Consider the following 27,671-nt stretch of genomic DNA (forward strand, 5'->3'; position numbering starts at 1 on the left):
AATGGCCCATTCTCTTTAGAAATATGAACATAACATCTCCTGTGTCTTTAGTGGTTTCTAACTTTGTTGGTTTAGCTTTAATTATTATAATTGACAGAATTTAAATGGGCCTCATTTTATATGATCAAACTTTCCCTGAAAATTGTGTGTAAGATGGCTTTCTCTAAAGGGAATCAAATTCAATGTTAAAGTAACTCCAAAATAATATTTGAAGGAATCAGCTAATAAAGAAAATAAACAGTTCTTTGCTTGCTATTGTAGGGGCCAGATGTGGTGGCTCACACCTGTAATCTCAGCACTTTGAGAGGCCGAGGCAGGAAGATCCCTTGAGCCCAGGAGTTCAAGACCAGCCTGGGCAACCCCCGTCCCTACAAAAAAATAGCAATTAGCCAGGTGTGGTGGCATGCATAGGTAGCCCCAGCTACTTAGGAGGCTAAGGCAGGAGGATCACTTGAGCCCAAGAGGTAGAGTCTGCAGTAACCTATGATTACATCACTGTATTCTAGCCTGGGCAACAGGGTGAGACCATATCTCTAAAAATGAAAATATAAATAAAATGTGTATCCACTTTTTGATGGGTAATGGAAGCCACTGAGGAAGATGGAGTTACACGAGGATTGGTTAGTCCCTGCAATCTGACCACATAGACAATCACAAGAGAATAACTTGGATCCAACACGACCTTCCACAGTACATGTTATGAACATACAGCAGTGACTAGCATGCAGATGCATAACAAGTTCTAGGCCATATCCTTCAAACTGATAGTCACAGCTTTCTGTCTTTTTGGGTATTCAGACTTCTCTCTTGGTGATTGGCAGCCTTCCTAATGCTGGATACAGGACATTTCAGGGATCAAGCTTTAGGTTCCATCACCTTCCTTCAGGATGTGAGTTTCAGGCTCCATAAATTTACAGCAGGTACTTACAAGAGTGAGGAGAATCTCTGTTTTAACAGCTTCATCGTAATATAATTATATACCCTAAACTTCTGCCAGTTGTAAGCGTACAGTTTAATGTTTTTAGTAAATTTAGAGTGCTGTACAGTTGTCACCACAATCTGGCATGAACACTTACAAAACTGCAGAAAGTGTCATCATTTTCATTTGTACCCAGCCCCTGCTCCCACCCTTACTCTGGCCCCCAGCAATCATCTGCTCTCTGTACTTTGAGAAGTGCCTTTTCTGGAAATTTCACATACATGGAGTCATACAAAATGGAGTCTTTTTTTTTTTTTTTTTTTTTTGAGATTGAGTCCAGGTCTGTCACACTCCAGTTCTGTTGCCCAGTCTGGAGTGCAGTGGTGATCTCGGCTCACTGCAACCTCCACCTCCCGGGTTCAAGCGCTTCTCCTGCCTCAGCCTCCTGAGCAGCTGGGATTACAGGTGTGAGCCACCGTGCCCAGCCTAATTGTTGTCTTTTTAGTAGAGGCAGGGTGTTACCATGTTGGCCAGGGTAGTCTAGAACTCCTGACCTCAAGTGATCTGCCTACCTTGGCCTCCCAAAGTGTTGGGATTACAGGCGTGAGCCACCATGCCCGACCATGCCGTCTTTTGTGTCTACTTCTTTCACTTAGTATTTCCTGGGTTCATCTATGTTTCAGCATATATCAACAGTGTTCTACTTTATTGCTGAATAGTATTCCAATGTGTAGTTACACCACGTTTTATTTATCCAATCACCAGTTGATGGACATTTTGATTGTTTTCAGTTTTTTGGAGCTGTCTGGAATAATGCTGTAAATGTTCACATACAATTCTTTGTTTAGGTATAGGTTTCATTTCTCTCGAGTGAAATTCCTAGGATTAGAATATGAATCGTGTGGTAAGTTTGTGTTTTCCAAAGTGTCTGCACCATTTTGCAGCCCTACCAGCCGTGTCTAATTGCTCCAGCTTCCCCATATTTTTGTTGTTTTTTTTTTTTGTTAGCCCCCGACTCAGACAGGTGTGAATCACCATGGTCTGTGCTTACCGAGCTAATGCTAAGAGTGCTTCATGGCTCTCTGCAGTAAATAAAAGATTTGTTTGGGTGACATATGACCAATGAGAGTTCTGTAAATATGGGTTTTAATGAACATTATGTGGCAATGAAGGCTCTTGTATTGTAGAAGCACATATTCAATGAATTCTATTTTTTTTTTTTTGAGGGAAAAAGAGAAAAAGAAGGGGAAAAAAAGAAAAATAGGGAAAAAGGAATATTACTTCATTCCCAAAATGGGTTTCAATAATGGCCGATCAATATTTTGAGTGTTTAAAGGGCTTAATGCATATTTTATGTGTTTAAAATGGAGACCTCTATTGTGTTTATTTGTTCTGGCTCTGAGTTCAAGTGCTGGATATCGTTATCAATTTGTTGTCTCGTTGAATCTAAATCTCATTATGTGTCTTATGTATCTGGGTGTTAAGATCTCTTATTGTTACATTAATCCTTTTACCCTTGCATCCTTGTAGCTTTGAAATCTGTTTTATTAAGTGTGAGAATTGCAACTCCTGCTTTTTATTTATTTATTTTTGCTCTCCATTTGGTTGGTACGTTTTTTTTTTTCCAACCCTTTATTTTGAGTTTATGTATATCTTTGGATATACCGTTAGATTTTGTCTGTATCTTTTGATTGGGAGATTTGGTCGATTTAAATTTAGGGGTGCTGCCATTTGATATTAACTGGCTATTTTGTCCTTTCGTTGATAAAAATTCTTCTTTATGTTAATGCTCTTTACTTTTTGGAGTATTTTTAGAAAGGGTCATACTGGTTGTTCCTTTCTGTGTATAATGCTTCTTTTAGAAGTTCTTGTAAAGCAGGCCTGGTGGTAATAAAATCTCTGAGTACTTGCTTGTCCCTAAAAGATTTTATTTTTCCTTCAAATGTAAAGCTTAAATTGGCAGGATATGAAATTCTGGGCTGAAAGTTCTGTTGATTAAGTATATTGAATATTGGCCCCCACTCTCTTCTAGCTTGTAGGGTTTCCGTTGAGAGATCTGCTGTAAGCCTAATAGGCTTACCTTTATGGGTAACTTGATCTTTCTCTCTGGCTGCCCTTAATATTTTCTCCTTCGTTTCGATCTTGGTGAATCTAACGATTATGTGCCTTGGGGTTGGTCTTCTTGAGGAATATCTCTGTGGTGTTCTCTGTATTGCCTGGGGTTGAATAGTGTCCTGCTTTGCTAAATTAGGAAAATTTTCCTGGATAATATCCTGGAGAGTATTTTCCAGCTTGAATTCATTCTCTCCGTCACATTCAGGTATACCAATCAAGCGTATATTAGGTCTTTTCACATAGTCCCATATTGCTTGGAGACTTTGCTCATTCCTTTTTATCCTTTTTTCTCTATTCTTGTCTTGTCGTTTTGTTTCATTAAGTTGGTCTTCGACCTCTGATACCCTTTCTTCTGCTTGATCCATTCGGCTGTTTAAGCTTGTACATATTTCACTAAGTTCTCGTGTTGTATTTTTCAACTCCATAAGTTCATTTGTATTCCTCTCTATATTGTCTATTCTTTTCAACATTTCATCTAACCTTTTTTCCAAGTTCTTAGTTTCTTTACATTGGGTTAGAACAAGTTCCTTTAAATCCCAGAAGTTTCTTATCATCCACCTTTAAAGCCTACTTCAGATAATGGAACACAGTCCTTTTCCATCAGGGCTTGTTCCGTTACTGATGAGTCCTTTTCCATCAGGGCTTGTTCGGTTGCTGATGAGTCCTTTTCCATCAGGGCTTGTTCCCTTGCTGATGGGTTCTGATTTTGAGTATACTCGGCCTTCTTAGGCTGTTTTTTTCCCTTCATTGTAGATGACCCGCCTTTCTAATTAGGTTTCTGAGTCGACGTCCGACTTACTGATTTCCAGTGCTGGGATCCCAGCAACCCACTGTGGCGGCCTAAATAGCAGCGATAAGACTGATGGTGCTCTTCTGCCCGGGAATCTCTGGTCTGGCTTCCCTCTTGAGTCCGCAACAAGCGGCTCTGACTTCCCGGAGCTCCAACCTCCGGTCAGTAGGGGAAGCAGTCCCGTTGGCTCTGCATGAAGAGCTGCTGCTCCAAGACTTCGGCAAGACCGCTACGGCGGCCACAAGAGTCGCACTGGCGACCCGTGGGGCTCCTCCACTGGGAATCGGCTAATCCGTGAGTGATGAAAATTCGTCTAAAAGTGTGGCGTCGTCCCGTTCTCTGAGCTTTCACTGGGAGCTACAATCCTGAGCTGTTAGTAGTCGGCCATCTTGGATCGATCTCCGGCTGTCCCCCATATTCTTACCTACACGATGTGTTACCTTTCTGACGATAGACATACAATGAGTTCAAAGTGGTATCTCATGGTATTACTTTGTATTTCTCCAATGATTAATTACATTGAGCCATCTTTTCAGGTGCTTCTTAGCCATTTGTATATCTTTGGTGAAATAGCTATTCAAATATTGTGCCACATTTTTAATCAGGTTGTTTGTGTGCTTAGTTAACAGTTTTGCATACTTTCTGGATACACATCCTTTATCAGACATGTGATTTGAAAGTATTTTCTCCCAGTCTATGATTGTGTTTTTATATTCTTAATGGTATGTTTGGTAGTGCCATATATATATATTGATGAGGTTCATTTTATCAATTGTTTTCTTTTGTGGATTATTCTTTTTGTGTCATATTTGAGAATTATTTGCCTAATCCAACATCTCAGATTTTCTTCTAGAAAGTTTATAATTTAGCTCTTACATTAAGGTCTTATGATCCATTTGAGTTAGTTTCTATGTATGGTAAGGAATCAGGGTCTAAGTTCATTTTTTGCATATAGATAATCCAGTGGTCCCAACAACATTTGTTGAAAATACAAAATTGCCTTTGTACTTTTGCCATAAATCAATTGACCATAAATATAAGTATATATATTATATATATATATATATATTTTTTTTTTTTTGAGACGGAGTTTTGCTCTTGTTACCCAGGCTGGAGTGCAATGGCGCGATCTCGGCTCATCGCAACCTCCGCCTCCTGGGTTCAGGCAATTCTCCTGCCTCAGCCTCCTGAGTAGCTGGGATTACAGGCATGCGCCACTATGCCCAGCTAATTTTTTTTGTATTTTTGGTAGAGATGGGGTTTCACCATGTTGACCAGGATGGTCTCGATCTCTTGACCTCATGATTCACCCGCCTCGGCCTCCCAAAGAGCTGGGCCGAGCTTGAGCCACTGCGCCCGGCCATAAGTGTATATTTTTAGACTCTACTTTGTTCTGTTGATCTATGCATCTGTTTTTATGCTAATGTCACACTGTCTGGACTTTGGCTTTGTAGCAAGTTTTGAAATAGGTAATTGTAAGTCAGTCAGCTTTGTTAACTTTTTCTGAAGTGCTTTAACTGTTCTAGGTCATTTGTATTTCCAATCATATTAGCTTGTCGATTTCTACCAAAAAAAAAAAAAAAAGCCAGCTGAGATTTTGATAGCAGTTGGCTGGAATCTACAGATCAATTTAAGGACAATTGTTGTCTAACAATATTGAATCTTCCTGTCTATGAATAAGACATGTCTTTTTATTCATTTAGATCTTCTTTAATTTCTCACCCCAAATTTTTATAGGTTTTCAGTGTATAAAATTCCTATCATTGAATTTTTCTTGAATTTCTTGAATTTTCTTGAATTTCTTTTGTTCAGTTTTTTGTTCAACTATTTTGTTCCTTTTGAATAGAGAAGACTGGTGTGGATGGAGAGCTGATCCAGCCATTCTGTGCCTCTCCTGTTTCCAGGATTTCGTCATTACAATTTTGGCTGGTCCAGCTATCGGTTGCATGAACCCTAGTGGGACTAAAATCTCAGGCCAGCCCAGCTGTGAGCTATCCCCATTCATTTTCTACCAAGGTCACTTCTTTTGCTGATAAGATCGTTAGGCATGTGCTTTCACTCTGCTCCAAGTCAATCCAGCCGTCTCCATCAGTGGAGCTGCTGGCTTTCACAGCTAGCTCTGCCTTAGGAAACTCCTCTGCGGATGGGCTGGGGTGACAATAGAGACGCCTCTGCTGGAAGGCCGCTTTCTTCCATGTGTCTTACCCAAAACTCTAGCAGCTTTTTCTAAAGAAAAGCTTCCCAGTTTGTTGTTTGTCTTCAGGAATTTTCAGAGCCTTGAAATGGTTGTTTTGGAAAATTTTGTTCACTTACATAATTTTTTGGGGTGGGAGAGAATTTGTCAACTCTTTTATTATGCCATAGATGAAAGTTGCTCTTAAAAATATATATATGTCTATATATAAAATATATATTCAAGAGGGAGAGAGTCAGTCTTGCTCGGTTACCTAGGCTGGAGTTCAGTGGTGTGATCATGGCTCATTGCAGCCTTGACCTCCTGGGCTCAAGTGATCCTCCCCACCTCAGCTCCCTGAGTAGCTGGGACTACAGACATGCACCACCATACCCAGCTAATTAAAAAAATTTTTTTTTTTTTGTAGAGATGGTGTCTCCCTATGTTGCCCAGGCTTGTGATATACTCCTGGGCTCAAGCAGTCTTCCTACCTTGACCTCCCAAAATGCTGGGATTACAGGTGTGAGCCACAATGCCCCACTCTAAAATATTGTAATTGATATAGAGACCTTGACTACCAAGAATTTCACCATTAACAACCCACTGATTTTACTAATATCCCATTGCTATATTCTCCCTGGTAATTAACGAAGTGCTGGTGTCATAGAGACAGAGAGAGCAGGGCGCCTCTGGAATGTGGGCAGTATTCCCAACTGGAGTACCAGCTGACTGCCCAGGAAGATACCTCACCTGCTTTAATTCTAGCTGTTTAACCTGTGTCTCTCTGACACACATATATACCATAGCACAGTCTATACTGAAGTATTTTCAAGCCATTTAACTGGATTTTCCTGTTTAGTCAAACCTCAGTTAATATCCCCAATTTGTAGTTGTCAGCACACTCAAGTAAAGGAGAATTCTGTGGGAATTGCAGTCCCTGAGAGGAAACAGATGCCAAATTCAAAGCAGTGCTATGTGGGCTGCTTGGGCCCATAGCTCCAGAAGCTAAAAGAGAGCTGGCACTCTCCTGGAAACCAGAGAGGCCCTGCAACTTGCCAACCTTCTTCAGAGCTGGAGCCTGGGGGCTGGAGACAGGAAGCGGAGGGCTCCGGGACAAGACGGGTAGAATGTGCGATCCAGAACTGAAACGAAAAAAACTCACTGATCTGTATGTACAACGTAGTGGAGTGTGCAGTGAGGATAGAACATTTGAGTGCTACCTGTTGGTTTTAAAAGAAAATGCGTTAAAGAAGACTCATATAAACGTGGTTTTAAGAGAGTGACGTATTAATGTGGTCTGGCCTGGGTTTTGATTCCTTCATTACCAAAGTGTGGACATAAAGCAAATTTTCCCTCACTGTATTATCATAATAAAAATATAGGGAAGAACTTCAGAAAGCAAAGGAAACACATTTTTAATATTTTATTTTAATGAGAGCCGGGGGTGGGGTTGGGGGGGAAAGAGAGAGAGAGAGAGAGAGAGAGAGAGAGGGAGAGATGTCCTGAGGTAACCAGGGAACAGCTTGTCATTTTCTACAAAAAAGCCAGCCAAGGGATTTTGCCAGAGTTGATGGAATCTATTTGGGGAGAATTGCTATCTCACAATGTTAACTCTTACTATCTACAAAAAAGAATTAGAGCTTCTTCAGCCAGGTGTGGTGGTGGGCGCCTATAATCCTAGCTACTCAGGAAGCTGAGGCAGGAGACTTGCTTGAACCCGGCAGGTGGAGGTTGCAGTGAGTGGAGATCACACCACTGCACTTCAGTCAGGGCGACAGAGCAAGACTCCATCTCAAATAAATAAATAAACAAATAAATGAAAGAACTTTTTAAATTTCTTAGAAAAATTTTTGTAGGTTTTCAGTGTATTGGTCTTGAATTTATTTTGTTAAAAATTTTTCCAGCTGGGCGCAGTGGCTCAAGCACTTTGGGAGGCTGAGGTGGGCAGATCACGAGGTCAAGAGAGCAAAACCATCCTGGCCAACATGATGAAAGCCTGTCTCTACTAAAAAATAAAAAAAATTAGCTGGGTGTGGTGGCGCACACCTGTAGTCCCGGCTACTTGGGAGGCTGAGGCAGGAGAATTGCTTGAACCCAGGAGGTGGAGGTTGTAGTGAGCCAAGATCGCGCCACTGCACTCCAGCCTGGCACCTGGTGACAGAGCAAGACTCTGTCTCAAGAAAAAAAAAAAGAAAATTTTTCCTATTTTACTGTTTTTGAATAAAACTGAGAAATGTATTGCTCTGGGCACTGCCTGTGTGGATGGGGCCTGAGCTGCACTGCTTTGACTTAATAGATTTCCCAGGTTGTTACTGAGTTGAACTTGTTCATATGTTGCCTCTTTAATTTTGGAAACCTTGAAGTTTTTCCTCTTAACAGTCAGCCAAAAACCTTTGTTTTAACTGAAGTACCACATTACCTGTAAACATAGTTGCCAAACGTCTCCAAGACTGAATGAAGAGTGAGGAATCTGGAGTTCTGGTTAGTGACAGAAAGCTGCTGGAAGGAGTGAAATCTTGAGCCAAGTTTGGCTGAATTGATTAAACTCAGGGTGTTTGAGCTGGAAAAAAGGCCTAGGAGATCATCTAATTTTTTGAACTCAATGCAGCATCGCTTAGGAACTTGTTAACTCGAAGCATCTCAGCCCGACTCCAGACCTACTGAATCAGAATCTGCTGAACCAGATCCCCAGGGGATTTGCACCTACTAAAGTTGAGAAGCCCTTGGCTGGGCACAGGGGCTCACACCTGTAATCCTGGCACTTTGAGAGGCCGAGGCGAGTGGACTACCTGAATTTAGAAGATTAAGGCCAGCCTGGGCAACATGGCAAAACTCCGTCTCTACTAAAAATATAAAAAAGTAGCTGGGCATGGTGGTGCACACCTGTGGTCCCAGCCACTTGGGAGGCTGAGGCAGGAGGATTGCTTGAACCCAGTAGGCAGAGGATGCATTGAGCTGAGATTGTGCCACTGCACTCCAGCCTGGATGACAGAGAAAGACTGTCTCAAAAAAAAAAAAAAAGTTGAGAATCCCTGCAGTAATTCTTAACCTCTCTTCCTTGTGCATAAGTAAATCTTAGTTATCAATGCTGTGAATGATAAAGAGTCATCTTCCACCTACCTTAATTTTATGGTATTATTAATGCTAGCATATTTCCTAGTGCTGTTCTCATATTGTGCACACCTCTCACAGAGAACTGTAATATCTTTTCCACCTTTGCCAAGACTTGCTGTGCTTGCAGGTGGACTTTGGGGGAAAAGCAGAAGGTGCTACACTGATCCCTACTAAATGTGCTCTGGTCTTCTTTTGGCCTCTGATGAGATTCCTCTAATTCCATGACTCAGCGTGTGTATTTCTCACACATTTGATGCCTTTTAAAATCATTATCTAGGTCACGATTTAAAATATTGAACAAGGAAGTATTGGGTACACAGAATGGGAAATCCAGGTCTCTGTTCCTCAATTCAATATACTTTATGTTGCTTGTGTCATTTTTAAAGATCGCTATTTGGGAAAATACACTCCTTCCCAGGTTTACCCCATGCGATTGCACCTGTGTGGTGAATGAACAGTGTGCTGTGTCTACAGGAAATCAGTTTATGTGGAGACCTTTGGGATGGGCATAGAAGAAGTTGCTTAAGGGAACACAAGTCGTAGTATGATATATGATGTATGTGTGTAGCAAGATATATATAGCATGGAGATGAAGAGAAATAGGGTTCAAGAAAGAGAGAAAGATCATTTTTGGCAAAAGCTGCTGCAAGTTCAGTACTCTGAAAATAAACTGCTTGTTGGGTTTTCCAAGACAAAAGCAATGGAGACCTTGCAAAGGGCATTCTTTTTATTTTATTTTAGTTTTGAGCAGAGTCTAGCTCTGTCGCCCAGGCTGGAGTGCAGTGTACAATCTTGGCTCACTGCAACCTCCGTCTCCCAGGTTCAAGCGATTCTCCTGCCTCAGCCTCCTGAGTAGTTGGTACTACAGGCACGTGCCATTATGCCCAACTAATTTTTGTATTTTTGGTAGAGACAGGATTTCACTGTGTTAGCCAGGATGGTCTTGATTTCCTGACCTCGTGATCTGACTGCCTCTGCCTCCCAAAGTGCTGGGATTACAGGCGTAAGCAACCGCCCCTGGCCAGCATTCTTAGTGATTCAAAAGAGCAGCTTCTCCATTGGAGCTAAGTGACTGTGAGGCACAGAATTGGAGACATTGAAGACAATTCTTATTATATATAACCTTAATCTAGTAATAGCCTTTTGAAAAAGAGAAACACTACCAAGTTTAATGTATATGTGTTTATAAAGAGATGGCTTAACTTCAGGGAAAAATGGTACTAGAACTGAGAAAATACAGTGTTATCAATCCCAGTGAGAATAATTAAGATAATTTAACTCCATGCACCTGTGATCAGAGGGTTTAGTTGTTAAATATATTTGTCTACCATTGGTGCATAAGGTGAAAGGTAACTCAAATGATTTCTTTGTCTGTAAGATGATCCTCTAGATAAGGACTGCAATAAAAGTAGCTCTAATCCTGTGGATCCAGCCACCTTGGGGTCTTCATGCTGGTGTTCTGTTAGACGTGGTGATGCATTTGACATTTCAAGTGCTAAATAATTTGATCAGAGGTGCTGGTCACTGCACATTTTTAAGGACAATTTCTTCTTGCATCTACCACTAGGCATGTACAGAACCAGTCATGAAAATTGAGGAGCCAGTGCAAAATGAAAATCTGGGACTCTGTTTAAATTACTAAACATTTCAAGACAGTTTCAGCGTAGCACTAAACCAAGAGTGATTGTGCAGGTCACGTACTCATGAAGTGGTCCTCAGCACATGCCCGGGATAGTGAAACAAGGATGCTAAAGTGTTAAAACATAAGCAAGTAAAATCTGTGCCATCAAGTGCAGAAGAGGCAGAAGAAAGGAGAAGAAATAACCAAGACGTTTACGGACTTGTAGAAAAGTTCATGGTCTTTGGATGTGTTTAGGCTGTTAGCAAACTGGTGTTTTAAGTATTTAAATAGAGGATATAAATATTGCAAGTGTCATAAATGAGCTAAGCAAAATTTAATATAGCTGAATTTTAATCCACCAGAGTTGTCATTATTCAACTTAAAGGCTGCACTTGCTTTTTTAGTTTTCACCTGTAAGGATTTAGAAGGAGAGAGGTACAGTAACTTCTCAGGACAATGGGAATGATATGAAATTTTAAATATATTGCATGTTGTGCTGCTATTGTGTTTTGCCTAATTGCAATAATAATTTTAATTAGGTAGAATATTCAAATTGCTACCCTTGGCAACAAAAGAGAAAACCGATTCATGATGAATGAATTAAGGTTCTTTTCTCTGTAACTAAACTTGAAATGAAAAATGAAAATGAAAAATCACAGTGCCATTGAATATGAATGTTTAAATGAACCATTGTGAGAGGAGTAGGTGGATACTGATAACACACTGTTTTTCTGCAGAAAATATTTGTGCCTAAATAAATATTCTTTTCACACCATGTGTTTATCTCATAGTAAAAATCTCTGTCTCTTTCAAGGACACCTTGAGCACATTGCTAGAGAAATGAAACTCTTAGCAAAACCCCACTAAATCCTTTGCTTGCCACCCCCTCTTGTTTTCTGATTAAACTTCTCTTCATCGCCCCACATGAGGGGAAAAAAAAACAACTGTGTTAAATACCAGATTCCCAAGAGTTTGGATTTGACTTTTCTCTCACTGTTTGTATGGGGTCTTTATTCTCTCCCTCCCTCCCTCCCTCTCTCCCTCTCTCCCTCTCTCCCTCTCTTTCTCCTCCCCACCTCCCTCCCCTCCCCTTTCCCTCCCTTTCCTTCCCTCTTCCCCTCCCCCCTCCCCCTCCCATTCCTCCTCCCCTCTTCCTTCCCTCCTTCCCTCCCTCCCTCTCTCCTTCCTTCCTTCCTTCTCTCCTTCCCTCCACCTCTCTCTGTCTCTCTCTCTCTCTCTCTCTCTCTCTGTTCTCTTTCTTTCCTTCAATATCTCTCCCTGTCTTTCTTTGTCACCACCCCCATATTTTCTTGTCCTGTGCTGGAAACGGCTTTGGTGCTTGCCTGGTGGAATCTCTAGAATATCTTAAAGTTTTTCTTTTACTAACAGCCATCAATGATTAAATTGGTTTAGTCCAAAAATCAAGTATTTGCTTTTGAAGAAGCGGGCTATTCTTACCTTAGTGTTTCTACATCAAGCTGAAAGAGCTCCTTGCTTAGAGTGACTCAAGTTACCTTCCTTAAAAAGATGCTCCCAAGTGTTAGAGATCTCTTTATTTGAGTCATAAAATAACTTACTGGTGATTTTGAATAGTTCTCTTTGGAAATGAGAGTCCTGTTGTACATTAAGCAGGTGAAACTTTGATGTATTTCACAAATTTAAGCCTTAGTTTTGATTTTTTAGTATTTAAACATACTGAGAATACTGGTCTTTGAGACCCAAAACAAGTTCATTTAGTAGTGGTTTAAAATAATTTTTAACTTATAACAAATAACTGAAAGTAGAATTTCTTTCAGCAGGGTACAGCTGTTATGGGAACATGTTTGGTGGCAGGTTTCCCAGGGGAGAGGGTCCGGGAATAAGGAAGCGCTTATTGTAGGAGCCACCACCACTTGCTGATGGGTCAGAAGCAGAGCTGAGGCCTTTTGGAGATATGTAGTATTGGGACGCACGTTCATGTGTGCTTTATTTTTAAACACACCTACTATATGACACATGGCTATATTTGTATTGTTTTCTGGGGAAATAAAAGGTTTGAGTGAAGATGAATTTTGCCACAGCTTGTAAACAGCCTCCTGAATCTGTTGGGGATGCATTGCTCTAAATCATCTCAGTTTCATTCTTCCTCTGTCTCCACCCCTCATCCCTTCCCTGTGTGGCCACAGCCCTCAGCATTGAAACGTATCCCTGAAAACATGCTGGAGCGTCAAATGCGAGAAATCAGATAATAACTACATTTGAAAAGGCTGATTTTATTCCCCAGAGGGAAAAAACCTCGCTCAGGCAACAGGGGTGCATTGAGGTTGGGGTTGGAGCAACTGCCGCCAGGCCCACCCCAGGTCACAGGGCCTTCACCCTCCCACTCACCTTCACAATCCACATGGGCAAAAGGTCATGGGCCTCCTGGCTGCCTTGTTCCAGGGATGCATGGGATCCTGGAAGAGGAGGTAGGGCAAGGAGACTAGCAGAGTCACCTCCACCTGGACTTCTTCCTCGCTCTTAACTCCTTACACCTTCCCCACCAGGGTTCTTTTTTTTTTTTTTTTGGCCCAGGCTGGAGTGCAGTGGCATGATCTTGGCTCACTGCAATGTCTGCCTCCTGGGTTCAAGTGATTCTCTTGCCTCAACCTCCCGAGTAGCTGGAACTACAGGCGCTCCACCATGCCTGGCTAATTTGTTGTGCTTTCAGTAGAGATGAGGTTCACCATCATCTCCTGATGGTGGTCTTGAACTCCTGGCCTCAAGTGATTTGCCTGCTTCAGCCTCCCAAAGTGCTGAGATTACAGGTGTGAGCCACCATGCCTGGCTACTACCGGGGTTCTTGACCTTTTTGGTATCAGTCAATCCCTTTGACAAAGCTTGTGTTTTTGTTGCTGTTTTTTTAAGAGACAAAGTCTCACTCTGTCTCCCAGGGTGGAGGGCAGTGTCGAGATCATAGCTCTCTGCAACCTCGAGCTCTTAGACTCAAGCGATCCTCTTGCCTTAGCCTACCCAGAAGCTGGATTACAGACATGAGCCTCCATGTCCAGCCTCTCAGCATATTTTCAAATGCATAAAGAATGTATTAGAGACTAGGCACAGTGGCTCGCGGAGGCATGGCCCCACTGCAAGATTTGTCTACTCCCCCTTCCCTTCCTCCCTTCCTCCCTTCCTCCCCTCCTTCCTCCCTGCCTTTTTCTCTTTTATTGCTCTTGCTGCTATCGGCTTTGCAACACTGAGTAGTTGCGCCCCTGTAAGTTAACTGCACGTTTGTAAATCACAATCTCTTCTCTAATTGTCACAAAAGCCAACAAGGGAAGATCTCAGGAGGTGACATTGAACAGGTTATGTAAAAAATGAGAAGGGGCTAGCTGTGCAGGGTAGCACTGAATTTTAACATACCAGGCTTTCTAACAATTTTTGTTTTAAATAATTATTTATTATTATCATTATTTTATTTTTTGGAGACCAGTTTTTGCTCTGTTGCCCAAGCTGGAGTGCAGTGGTACAGCTCACTGCCGCCTCGAACTCCCATGCCCAAGCTATTCTCCCACCTCAGCCTCATGAGTACCTGAGGCTATGGCACATGCCTTTCCTTTAGGCCTCTCTCACCATGCACATCCGTCTGGGCTAAGAGTGTTTCTTCTGTTTTGAGTTATGTGCTTTTCATACCCAGTGGCCCCTGAAGGCCAACCCACTACTTCTTCTAAAACTTAAGAGAAACAGAGATTCAAATATATAAGCTGTAATCATGAAAGTCTAATTATATTTGAAGAATCGTGTATTAGTGACACCTACTGATGATAGGAAAATCATAGCCGCTATTTGCTGAGATCTTAATACACTGTATGAAACCGTTTACCTATATCTCGTTGATTTGCTAATGAAAACGTTTGCCTGGGTGCTGTACTTCTCATTGCTCAAATAGAGAGACTGGGAGGTAAAGCTCTCGGCCAAGGCCACACTGCTGGCAGCTGGTAGACCTGGAAATTCACACTGGGGGCTGCCTGACTTGAAGCCTGGGTTTTTCCTCCTCACCAATGCCATCGTTCCTAGGCATTTGGATTCCCACAGCGCTGATATAAAATACATGGTTAGAATTAACATTTCCGTTTGAAGCCTTGAGCACACAGGTGAGACACTCAGTATGTCATATTTAAATAGAACTTGCATCTTGAAATAATTCCGCCTGATGTAGACTTACGCATATGCTGGGGAGTGGGCTGGGGAGGGAAGAGCTGTTGCCATGGGCATCGGCTGGAAGCAAAGCTATCCTGCCAGGGTCCTCTGGCTCCCTAAGCCAAGAAGGCGGGGAGCATCATCTGTTTCTCTTCCAGCTCATCTTATGGTAGGAGCTGTACAGGAGCAACTTTCCTGCCAGTGCTCACCCCTTGTTCATCCATTCCTATCCTGGAAGGTAGTGATAAAGTCTGATTCTTAAGAATTGGAAGGTTAACCTATAAAGGGATAGATTTAAAGACTTGATGAACCTGAGTTTTACCTGTAGTACCTCAAGCAGGACTTGTTACTTCTACCAAAACTCTCACTCGTTATGACATTTTTGTCATATTTCTGAAGCCATTACAGGACATTTTCTAGATCTTTCTTTTTTTTTAGATGAAAGCATCTTAATAGCTGAGGAAATTGAGGCTGAGAAATTAACTTGCCCGAAGACGCAGAGTTGGCTAGAGGTGGCACCAGGTGGCACCAACTTCAGTTCGAAGCACAAAGAAGCAAAGAATAATACTTTTTCTCTCTATTTCTATTTGGTTCTTTTGTCCAAGAAGATCAAAGAATTACCAAACTACTTCCCTTCACCTTTGTGCACATCGAATGGAGAAAAGTTTTTCTCACCTCATTTTCCAAATAGTGAGAAAGATCATTGTGGGCAAATTTAGCTGGTAGTTTATTAAGATAAAATTAAGAATCATAGCATCTCTCACCCTTGTACCCCAGCACTTTGGGAGGCTGAAGCAGGTGGATCACGAGGTCAGGAGTTCAAGACCAAACTAGTCAACATGTTGAAACCCCGTCTCTATTAAAAAATACAAAAATTAGCTGGGCATGGTGGCTCGTGCCTGTAATCCCAGCTACTTGCGAAGCTGAGGTAGAATTGCTTGAACTGGGACCTGGGAGGTGGAGGTTGTAGTGAGCCGAGATTGCGCCACTGCACAGCATCTCAGGGAAAAAGGACTCATAGAGGTACTCATTTAAGAGCTGAGGAAATCCAGGCTGAGGAGTTCCCCAAAGACACAGAGTTGGCTGGAGGTGGCACCAGGCTGAAACTAGATTTTAGGTGCTGGGTCCTGTGTGCTCGTGTGGTTCCTGAGGAAGAGGGAGAGGGATGGATCTCCTTCGGCTTACTCATTCTTCTGCTCAGGCATTATTGGCATTCCCTCAAGCCAGACACTGACCTAGGGCCATTTTTGTTTTTATTTTTTGGGAAAGGATAGTGGGGGAGAAGAACTGGGGAGAGACAGGTCAGTAAATTAATGATCTCTGTATGAATGTGTTTGATGTGTACAATGGGGCATGCTGAGTTGAGGTAGAACAGAAGACATTCGCCTGGGGTTCCGGAAATATCTGGGCTTGGCTGGAAGGATGAGTGTGGTGTAAATGGATCTATGAAAGGTACAAAGGGAAGGAAATTTAAATGGATCTCAAGAGCATGGAGAGGAGTCAGTGGAAGATGTTGATCTGTCCCTGTCTGAATGCATGCCCTTCTACTTCTGTCTAGATGATGCCTGACCATTTCTCTTTCTCTAGAATCTCTCCTCAAATCTGTTTTCAAATATTGCTGCAGTTTTACTGTTATACTTATCCACATCGATGAGTAGAAGCCACTCTTTCCTTCTTGGTTGTGAGAACTGTGGGGTCAGGAAAAGTTCGGTCATTCATCATAGTGCCCCGGAGGTGCCTGGCACAGTGCTGCGCACCTAAGAGGTGCTTGTTAAAAGTTTGTTGACTTTAATCAAACATTCATTCTCGCCTGCTTTTTCTGATGAATATGGGCAAATCATGGAGATGTTACTGAGTAGAATCCTGCCATCCTCCAAAATTCATGTCATTAGAAACCTTAATCTTATTTATTTTTATTTTTTATTTTTATTTTTGAGATGGAGTTTCGCTCTTGTGACCCAGGCTGGAGTGCAATGGCGCAATCTTGGCTTGGCGCAATCTTGGCTCACTGCAACCTCCGCCTCCTGGGTTCAGGCAATTCTCCTGCTTCAGCCTCCCGACCTTAATCTTATTAATCTGAAATACTTTATTATTAGGATACCTTGATATTATTATCATGGAATATTATTAAATAGTTCCAGGATTTTTCACTGAATATGTTCTTTGTACTTGTTGGAGGTGCTGTTTTTATTGCTCAGTCAGAGACTACCAGGTTTCCAAGAAGGTACTGATTAACCTCTTTCTAATACCAGCCTTCTGTGATCAAATTATAGATGTTCACTTAGGCGAATGGGCAAGATTAAGAGTAAAATAAATAGAAAACAAAATGTATTTGAATGTTTTTTAAAAAATCACAAATTTCTCCATTTAAATTGAGAAACTTAGAAACTTAAATTCCTATTTTTCCAAATTTCTCCATGGATTGAATAAGTAGCTTTGGTTTTCAAAATAAAAACTCCCAACAGCAGAAGCCACCCTGGTTATTTAATCATATAAAATATTCATATTCTTTTATTTCATTCTAGAAAAAATGATCTGGAAATATTGCCCCAGATCCTCTAGCTAAGAATTGCAAATCGGCCTGGCACAGTGGTCCATGCCTGTAATCCCAACACTTTAGAAGGCCGAGGCGGGCAGATCATGAGATCAGGAGATCAAGACCATCCTGGCTAACACAGTGAAACTCTGTCTCTACTAAAAATACAAAAAAATTATCTAGACATGGTGGCATGCACCTGTAGTTCCAGCTATTCGGGAGGCTAACGCAGGAGAATCACTTGAACTCGGGAGGCTGAGGTTGCAGTGAGCCGAGGTTGTGCCACTGTACTCCATCCTGGGTGACAGAGTGAGACTCTGTCTCAAAAAAAAAAAAAAAAAAAAAGAATTGCGAATCATTGTCTTTTCAGAACATCACATTGATTTTAAGTATGGATCAAGCAAATATAACATTTTATAGAACACAAAAAACTTTTTTTCCCAAAATGGAAAAAAACTCACACTTCACTTACACACAAATGAATTAAGACTTTGAACACTTGGCTTCTGAATTATTTGAAAACTATTGGTGAAGAAGTTGTTGTAATGAGCCTCAGGCCTAGCCAACATTTTAGATACTAGTTTTAAGACAGGGAAAATATATTCTGCTGGGAAGAAACCCAAAAGCCTCTAAAAATGAATTATTAAACTATCTGGAAGTGTCTCAGGTGTGGGAATTATGGTAGTAGCATTGTTGTCTGTCACCTTGGTGGGAATCTTCCAGTAGGTTAACATGGTCCTAAAATGCACTTCAAAAGGCCAAGTGTACTCAGGCTATGAGGAAGGTGTTTAAAAATAAAAACTACTAGTGAATGAGAAGGAATTTATTTCATGCTTGATGGAGTTTGGCTTTATAAACTTTTTAGCTGCTAGTTAAATCCACAGATAGAGAAATGAGTCCATTGTGTGTCCTGAGTGAAAGAAAAAAAGCATAAATTAGTATCACAGTAACAGTAACTAAAGTGAATAACGTTTCTCAACAAAAAAACATGCAGACAAATTTATGAGGTCCTTGATGAAGTAGTGGGAAAACTGTGTCACGCTGTGTAGCTACAGTCCTTGTTCTACCCTTGATTTGTATGTGTAAAACCAGACATTGCTTCTTGGTGTGGTCCTGATCCTAATGCTCCTTCTAACTCTCTGATTTCTTAGCCCTCCTCCTGCTCAATGCTCATGTGCTTCCCCTTTACTGAAATATTTCAGTAGTCTGCAAGGAGTCAGCAACCTGAGGGACTTTTTAAAAAAAAATTCTGTTTAAAACACACTTGTTCTAGTAGACCTTTCTAACCTTTGCTTTTTTTTTCTGTTTTTTTCAGATGGAGACTCGCTTTATTGCCCAGGCTGGAGTGCAGTGGTGTGATCTTGGCTCACTGCAAACTACATCTCACAGGTTTAAGCAATTCTCTTGCCTCAGCCTCCCAAGTAGCTGAGACTGCAGGTGTGCACCACCATGCCCTGCTGATTTTTTTGTATTTTTGGTAGAGATGAATTGGCCAAGCGGGTCTTGAACTCCTAACCTCAAGTGATCCACCCACCTTGACCTCCCAAGGTATTGGGATTACAGGTGTGAGCCCCACGCCCGGCCCCAAGCTTCTTTTCATCTTTGAACAGATGCGTTTCTTTGCCACAAAAGGATAGTGATTACTCAGGCAGGGTGCAGTGGCTCATGCCTATAATCCCAGCACTTTGGGAGACTGAGGCGGGCGGATCACGAGATCAAGAGATTGAGACCATCCTGGCCAACGTGGTGAAACCCTGTCTCTACTAAAAATACAAAAATTAGCCAGGTGTGGTGGCATGTGCCTGTAGTCCCAGCTACTGGGGAGGCTGAGGCAGGAGAATCGCTTGAACCCGGGAGGCACAAGTTGTAGTGAGCCGAGATTGTCACTGCACTCCAGCCTGGCACAGAGCCAGACTCCGTTTCAAAAGAAAAAAAAATAGTGATTACTCTGTAACTATGAAAAGGGAGTAAATATAATATGTAAAGCATCCTTTTAAGTGAAGATTTTTTTTTTTCAAATATTAGTTTATCTGAGAAGGAAGATTTAGTTTTAGTGAAAAACAACCCAGATATTTTTATGAAATTATTTGAAGGTTTTACTTGCATAGGCATGCTAATGAAGTATATTTCTTGTAAATATACTTTAAATAAAAAAAGCAATCTTTCTTTTCATTAAAAGTAAATTTAGGACAGTCAGATAAGAAACCTGTCTAGTGTAAAGACCTGCCTGACACTGATTATTATAATTGAGATATTATTCTCCAAAAACAGTTAAATTTATGTTCATGAGGTATGAACTGCTTTTTCTTGGTGGCTCAGGACAAAGACTCCAGCGTACGGAACGTGTGGTGCCCCCATGACTCCCTGGCCCCCTGCCCTCCTCAATAACAAGGCCCTGCAGTTACTCAGAGTAGGGAGAGGCTCGGGGCAGGTAGTGGGGAGTTCTTTTGATGTCCTGCAGCTGGTGGGGGTGAATAAGAAGAAAGTGGGAACATTGGTTAACTGGTGAAGTATTTGTTGTTAATAGAGAAATGCATTGTTAAGTCAGTTCTTGTAACCTTGGTTTCTTTTTCTTGCTTGACTAGTCTGTGTGAAGGGAATGGATACAGTTGATTGTGCTGTAAATCTTAAATGCATATAATACAGAACCAAAAAAATGTCATTTTAGCTGTTTGGACAAAACACCATAGTTTAAAAGCATATTTTATTTTAAATGATTAGCTCATAGAGAAATTCAAATCAGAATACTATAATATGGTCATAAAGGATGGAGGAAATTATTAATTATCTTAGTAGCAGATAGAATAAATGTCAGTCCCCACTACAGGTAAGTACCACACATAAGAATGTATGTGTTACTGTAGGAGCTACATTATTACATAAAATGTAAGTGTCTTGTTACTGGTTGATAAAAATAATAATTTGGGGAGCTGCATGATTAAACATAATGACTCATATGATTCCTCATAAAGCATTTTTTACTCTTTTTAAATTAAAAAAGAAGTCCCTTTACAGGAATATGATAAAATAAGCATCTTTAGGTTAAAAATGAAAATAAATAAATAAACATAGTATATAATGTAAGTCCATGTAATGTTTCAAAATTGAGAAGCTTTAGAGTACAAATATTAAATAACTGTTTTCTCTTGAGGGGATAAGGACTTATTGCCAGAATGAGTTCCTTCCATTTGAGTAGAATTACTAACAGGTAGTTCTGTTTTATGTAAAAAGTTTTTGAAAGTCTACGTAATTTTTCTTTAATAGATGCATGGTAAGTTTTTTAGTGTAGCAAGTGTTAGAAAAAGAACCATTTTTATTTTATAATTTAAAATATTAAAATGTTTATAATGGAAAAGATCATCGAGCATATTAGGCAGTGCCTAAAAAATAACAATTGAAGCAACGAATTCCTTCTGTGTTACTAAAGTTATACTGCGCTATTTTCAATTTCACTGAAAAATAAACATTTCAGTAATGGTATTTCTATATGGTTTTTACAAATAAAAGATTATATTCTTTGATCTTTTAAGATCAAGTTGTAGTACGTTAGAGAAACGCCACTTGCCTGAGACCCTTCCAGCACGCTCTCAGCTCAGCGTCCGTGCCTGGAGAACGTCTCTTCAGCATCATGTACACCATCGTGTCTAGATCTTTACAGAATCTTCACTGCTGTTATCCCCTTTTACCAAGATAAAGTTAAATCTCCAAAGAACTGAATGGTGGTACTTTTCTCACAGTCATCCGGAGATTGTTTCCTGAGTAGTTTGGACCTTGTACTGATCCCAGCTGCTTAAAGATCAAATCAGCTGAGACAAAGGGACCCTACAAAGGCAGAGATCAATAATGACTTGGAAAGCATTTTGAAAACTGAATTGCTGTGTTCTAAAATTTTATCCACCAAAGAAAACAAGAGTAAAGAAAGAGAAAAGAGAGAAACAAAAACATCCTAGATAATTACAGCAAAGACTGTAAATACTACCAGAGGCAACCGGACCAAAGGGAGAACAGAATAAATGCCCTTCTTTCAAGGGAAAGGTATTTGAATTGTATTGATAAATATATGCATTGGATCATTTGAAACTTTTCTTAAAGCCTGTTTGCACAACATTTTATTGTAAACATTTTCAATTAGAAAAAATTTTACAGTGAACACCCATGCTCTTGCCTTGATTTTTGTTTGTTTTCAGACTGAGTCTCGCTCTATTGCCCAGGCTGGAGTGCAGTGGTGTGATTTTGGCTCACTGCAACCTCTGCCTCCTGGATTCAAGCGATTTTCCTGCCTCAGCCTCCTGAGTAGCTGGAATTACAGCCACCACAGCTAGCTAATTTTTGTATTTTTGGTAGAGACATAGTTTCATCAAGTGGTCCACCCACCTCTGTCTCCCGAACTGCTGGGATTACAGGCATGAGCCACTGGCTGGCCAATTTTTTTCAATTAACATTTACTGTACTTTATTTATCAAATACCTATCCATGTATCTTCATCATTCTACTTATATACCAAGCCAGTTTTTTTTTTTTTCGCTTTTATTTTAGATTCAGGGGCTGCATATGCAGGATTGTTCTCTGGGCATATTGCATAATACTGAGGTTTAGGGTACAAATAATCTTATCACCGAGGTACTGAGCACAGTCCCCAGTGGTTTGTTTTTCAGGCCTTGCCTCTTGCCCTTGCTCCCCACTCTTGTGCCCAGTGTCTGTTGCTGATATCTTTGTGCCCATGAGTACCTAGTGTTTAGCTCCCACTTACAAGTGAGAATCTATAGTATTTGGTTTTCTGTTCCTGCATTAATTTGCTTAGGATACTTGCCTCCAGCTGCATCCATATTGCTACAAAGGATACGATTTCATTCTCTTATGGCTGGATAGTATTCCATGCTGCACATGTACCACATTTTCTATCCAATCCACTATTGGCGGGCACCTATGTTGATCCCATGTCTTTGCTATTAGGAATAGTGCTGCGATGAAAACATGAGTGCATCTGTCCTTTTTTGGTGGGGGGGGGTTGGAGTTTCTCTCTTGCTGCCCAGGCTGGAGTACAGTGGCGTGATCTTGGCTCACTGCAACCTCTGCCTCCAGGGTTCAAGTGATTCCCTTGCCTCAGCCTCACGAGGAGCCAGGATTACAAGCGTGCACCACTACACCCAGCTAATTTTTGTGTTTTTAGTAGAGATGGGGTTTCACCATTATGGCCAGGCTGGTCTCGAACTCCAGGCCTCAAGTGATCCACCCGCCCTCATCTCCCAAACTGCTGGGATTACAAGCATGAGACATCACACCCGGCACATTGTCTTTTTGGTAGAATGATTTATTTTCCTTTGGAAATATACCCAGCAATGGGATTGCTGGGTTGTGGTAGTTTTGTTTAAATTTCCTTGAGAAATTTCCAAACTGCTTTCCACAGTGGCAGAACTAATTTACACTCCTACCAATAGTATTCCTTTTTCTCCACAGCTTCACCAATAGCTGTTGTTTTTTGGCTTTTTAATAATAGACATTCTGACTAGTGTGACATGGCATATGACTGGAAGCCAGCTTACTTTTTGATGCATTTCAAAGTGAGTTGGAGACATAAGTACACTTTATTCCTAAACATTTATTTCCACATGTGCATTGGTATTTTTTAAGATTCTTTTATTTTTTTGAGGTAGAATGTACATAATACTAAGATACATGGATCTACCCAAATCTTAGGTGTACTCATTCTATGATTTTTCACAACTGCGTCTGCCTTTGAAACCCAAAGCTTTATCGAGAAACGAGCATATTACCTTAGAAAGTTCCTCCATCCTTTCATAGTCAATCCCCACCCCTGCAACAATGTTTTGACTTTTCCCCATAGATGAATTTTGCTTCTCTTAGAATTTCATATAGATGAAACCATGCTGTATATTTTGTGTTTGTGTAAGGATTCCTTCACTCAATGCATAGACTTTTAATCTCCTTCTGAGACTGAAAGAAGGAGACTGAAATGGGGTAAGGATGGGGTAAGGATGGGGTAAGCTCATTCTTTGGATTTCAAGTGGCTCAGCTGATTTGGTGCATTTTGATTTTCAGGCCTGTTTCCTGCCATTCTCAATCTTGCCAGCAATGCTCACATCAGCACCAATGCCACCTGTGGCGAGAAAGGGCCGGAGATGTTCTGCAAACTTGTGGAGCACGTGCCAGGCCGGCCCGTCCGAAACCCGCAGTGCCGGGTCTGTGATGGCAACAGTGCAAACCCCAGAGGCAAGTGTCACACGTCCATTTCTGACTTCCGTGGGAATGTGCACTTTCTGAAATGAGGACTGAGAATTCTGTTAGGAAGCCGGAAGCGTTGTGTTCACCTTCACTGCTGTTTGTTTCCACTAGCATTACAGTTTAGTACTTAAGAAATGTAAAGCAAGAGCTAAGAGGAGTTCATGTTTTTCTTTTCTTTTAACAGAACGTCATCCAATATCACATGCCATAGATGGCACCAATAACTGGTGGCAAAGCCCCAGTATTCAGAATGGGAGAGAGTATCACTGGGTCACAATCACTCTGGACTTAAGACAGGTAGGTGAGGCCAGAACCACTGAAGAGTGTCTACGGGCTGCTGAACTGTGGTCTTCTGATGACTTTCGGGAAAGTCTGGCTTCTTTCTGAACATATTTACATTCTGGTCTCACTGTTTTCCACGAGGTGAAGGCAAGTGGTTTACCGAAGGAGTCCCTAGTGCCATTTCTTGTCACTTTTATCATTCCCATGTGTCTTTGGGGAGATGGGCGAAATTGCTTCCATATGGTTGATGCTCTTTGAAGCTGTATCAGCAGGGAACACTCATCTATCCAGGATACTGTGCAGGCTGCTTGTTGGCTACTGACAGATGCATGGAGAGGGAGAGGGGGAAAACATGTTTATTTCCTATCTTTGAGCTTACTGTCTTGCTATTGTCATTGTGCAAGTTATTGTGTAAGGATTATATAAGGCAAGAAGAACAAAAATAGCAAGGCAGTGTTAAACCTCTTGACTGTGTTTCACCTGCCAGATGCAGTCTGTCTGGGCCAGGTAAGCTGGAGTTGCCCCATAGTAACTTAAGCAGAGCCTTCAGCATGAGTTGGGAAAGGGAAGGTATGACTGACTCCAGGCACACCTGCATCCTCTTACCTTGCTTCAAGGCCACATAGGAGAGTGCAGAGAAATATGATATGAGCCCTAGTTGCCCTGATGTTCCTGGGAAAGGAAAAGAAAAGAAAAGGAGCCTGAGTGGAAGGAATGAAAAAGAGATGGCAGGTGTTTTGGAGATGTTGTCTGGGTTCTGATTGGAGCTCTCCAGAAAACTATCTCATGAATTCTTGTTTATTTCCATTCAGTTTCTCTTGTTAGGACTCATAAATTTCATGTAAAATATGAGATTGGTTAAAAGAGACAAATAATTATGCATTGTAGGATTTAAATAGGAATTATGGGGATTTAATGACAATTGGAATTCTTTAAATAAGTGATAGTTTTAAAATATGCAGGATTTTCTTTTATGGAGTCTCTGTCGCCAAGCTGGAGTGCAGTGATGCGATCTCAGCTCACTACAACTCTGCCTCCCGAGTTTAAGCGATTCTGCTGCCTCAGCCTCTGGAGTGCCTGGGCTACAGATGCATGCCACCATGCTCGGCTATTTTTTCTGTATTTTTAGTAGAGAAGTGGTTTCACCATGTTGGCCAGGATGGTATCCATCTCTTGACCTCATGATCTGCCCACCTCGGCCTCCCAAAGTGCTGGGATTACAGGCGAGAGCCACCACACATAGCCAAGAGCTCCTTTTTGACTCTGGCCTTTGTGTTTATCTGAGTGGTGAGAATGTTCTCTGGAAGATTTTGGTTTTCCTAACACCTTTCTAGCATGTTTTCCTTTTTCTAAAGGAAAAGTAAAATTGTGTTCGTTTTTAGGAATGTGATATTATCTGAGCTTGGCCAAGTTAAGACCTGGTGGTGAGTCTGTCCTTTGTCTTGAAATGTGTCATGCTTGACTTCATCCTGAAGGGATGGACTAAGTCAGTCTGAGGAATTCCAGAAGGGAGTATCCATTTTAGATCTGTAAGGCATATTTCAAAAAACAAACACAGACATATAGCTACAAACCGCTTTAGGTAATTTTTAGTGTTTTATGGTAGGCTCTTAAGTAAGATCACTTAAAATAATTAGTCTTCAGAAATTTCTGTCCCTTTTACACAGTATAAAAATTCTGCTGTGCTTTCAGTTTTTTTTTAAAGCACATTATGCTTATATTTGATCAAGCCTTTTTGATATTTATTTATTTATTGAGCCTTTTTATTACAAACACTTTTGAATATGTAGAAAGTGTATTACAGTGAATACACACATACCCACCCCTTGAGATTTGGGGATTTTAAAACAGTGGCCGTGTTCATTTCAGTGAATTGCAGTCATTATAACATTTTACCAATTCTTCAGTTTTTGTCTTAAAAAAAAAAAGACATTTGTTCTAAATAGATACCATGCCATTTTAGCCCCCTTGGGCAAAAGTAACAATAATTTCTTAATAACTCTTTTGCCATCCAGATTCAAGTTTCTCAGTTTATCCACTAGTGTCTTTTACTGCCTTTTTTTTAAAAACCAGGATCCAGTACGGATCACTTGTTGCATTGGATTGTTAATACTTCTTAAATCTCTTCTAATCTTAATTGTCCTTCAGTTAAAAAAATGATATTGAATATGTGACTAGACTAGCCCAGTTGTCTCGTAGAATGTGCCACCTTCTGGATTTGTCAGATTGTTTCATCATGGTTTTATTTAACATATTCTTTTGTGCTTTCTATTTCCTTTACACCAAATTCAGCTCTAGAGACCTGATTAGATTCCAGTTAAATATTTTTTGCAAGAGCACATCACCAGCAATCCCGGCTATATCCTCTCGCCTCACGTCAGGAGGCACCCAGGGCTGGTTGTCCCACCAGTGGTAATGCTAAATTTGAACTCTGTTTGGGTGTTAAAAGTCAGGTTTCTCCCTTGTAAAGTTACCTCCTGTTTTCTACCCCATACCCTCCTTGTTTCTCAGATCTCACTGACATTCAGATCTACAGAATGGCAACACCTTCTGAGGGTATTTTTCTCTTGCCAAAATCTGCATGTTTCCTTGTTAAGCGAGCCATTAGCCAACCACCAGTTATTTTCTAGACTATATACTCCATGAGGGATGGGACCACAGCTGTCTTCTCCACCTTTTCTTTCTCTTCCCTTTCCTTTCCTGGTTATTATTTATAGAGGGATGTCTTGTTGACTCCTACACACCCAGATACTGGCACAGTTCAGGCACTGAGTCAATAATTGCAGTGTGAATCAGTGCTTTTTGGTTGTTGTTGTTTGTTTTGAGATGGAGTCTCACTCTGTCGCCCAGGCTGGAGTGCATTGGCACGATCTCCGCTCACTGCAACCTCTGCCTGCCAGGTTCAAGTGATTCGCCCACCTCAGCCTCCCAAGTAGCTGGGGCTACAGGCACATCACACTGTATCCAGCTAATTTTTATATTTTTAGTAGAGATGTGGTTGCATCATATTGCCTAGACTAGTCTTGAACTCCTGACCTCGAGTGATCTGTCTGTCTTGGCCTCCCAAAGTGCTGGGATTACAGGCGTGAGCCACCGCGCCCGGCCTATTTTTTTTTTTTTTAACACTTTCCCCTTCCTCTTTTCTTATTCACAACCTGATTAAAAAAGAACAAGGAACAAACTTTTTAACTACTTTGTTTCAGTTTTGTAAAAATGTAAAATCTAAAGTATAAATTTCTAAAGTAAAATTATAGGTAGACCTGTTTTATCAAGAGTTGTAAAACCTAATATTACAAATGTGTTCGTGTAACGGTAAATATCAGCTCTTGAGGTTTTATGACCAAATTAGCTGCACTCTGTGTTCATCTGCTAACATTGATCCTGTTCCCGACTCTCTAATTGTCAGTAGCTGTCAAAGTCATAGTGTTTTCAGCCTTTATATATTATGTTTGGTTATCTACAAGACAAACTAAAGAAAAGATTAAAAGTAGTCTTTTCAGAAAGTCCATAAATGTCCTACGGTTTGCAATAAGGTTTAACTACAGAGTGTTTATCTTAGTAATTTATTACAAAAGGAATAATGAGATTTAGGTTTTTGCTTCTTTAAAATAATGTCTACTATTCATTTCTTTCATTGATTCACGATATTTTAGAAGACACACTATCAGATATCTAGCAGTATCTTACTTTTAAAAAATCATGGGAATTTCACGTGTGTGG

General features: G+C 40.9%; 1 protein-coding gene across 3 annotated transcripts in view; it reads left to right on the forward strand.

Moving 5' to 3' along the window:
- Nucleotides 1-27,671, forward strand: part of LAMA1 (laminin subunit alpha 1) — a 177,656-nt gene that overhangs the window by 14,202 nt on the left and 135,783 nt on the right. For 2 of the 3 annotated variants that reach the window (XM_008979513.5, XM_035270592.3), the window contains exons 2-3: nt 23,487-23,657; nt 23,854-23,966. In XM_008979513.5, the coding sequence (XP_008977761.4) occupies nt 23,487-23,657; nt 23,854-23,966 (284 nt within the window). Of the gene's footprint in view, nt 1-21,340; nt 21,462-23,486; nt 23,658-23,853; nt 23,967-27,671 lie in introns of those variants that run through there. The other variant, XM_035270593.3, reaches the window with a different exon arrangement.

Source organism: Callithrix jacchus, chromosome 13 (assembly GCF_049354715.1).
Source record: "Callithrix jacchus isolate 240 chromosome 13, calJac240_pri, whole genome shotgun sequence".
NCBI classification, from domain to species: domain Eukaryota; kingdom Metazoa; phylum Chordata; class Mammalia; order Primates; family Cebidae; genus Callithrix; species Callithrix jacchus.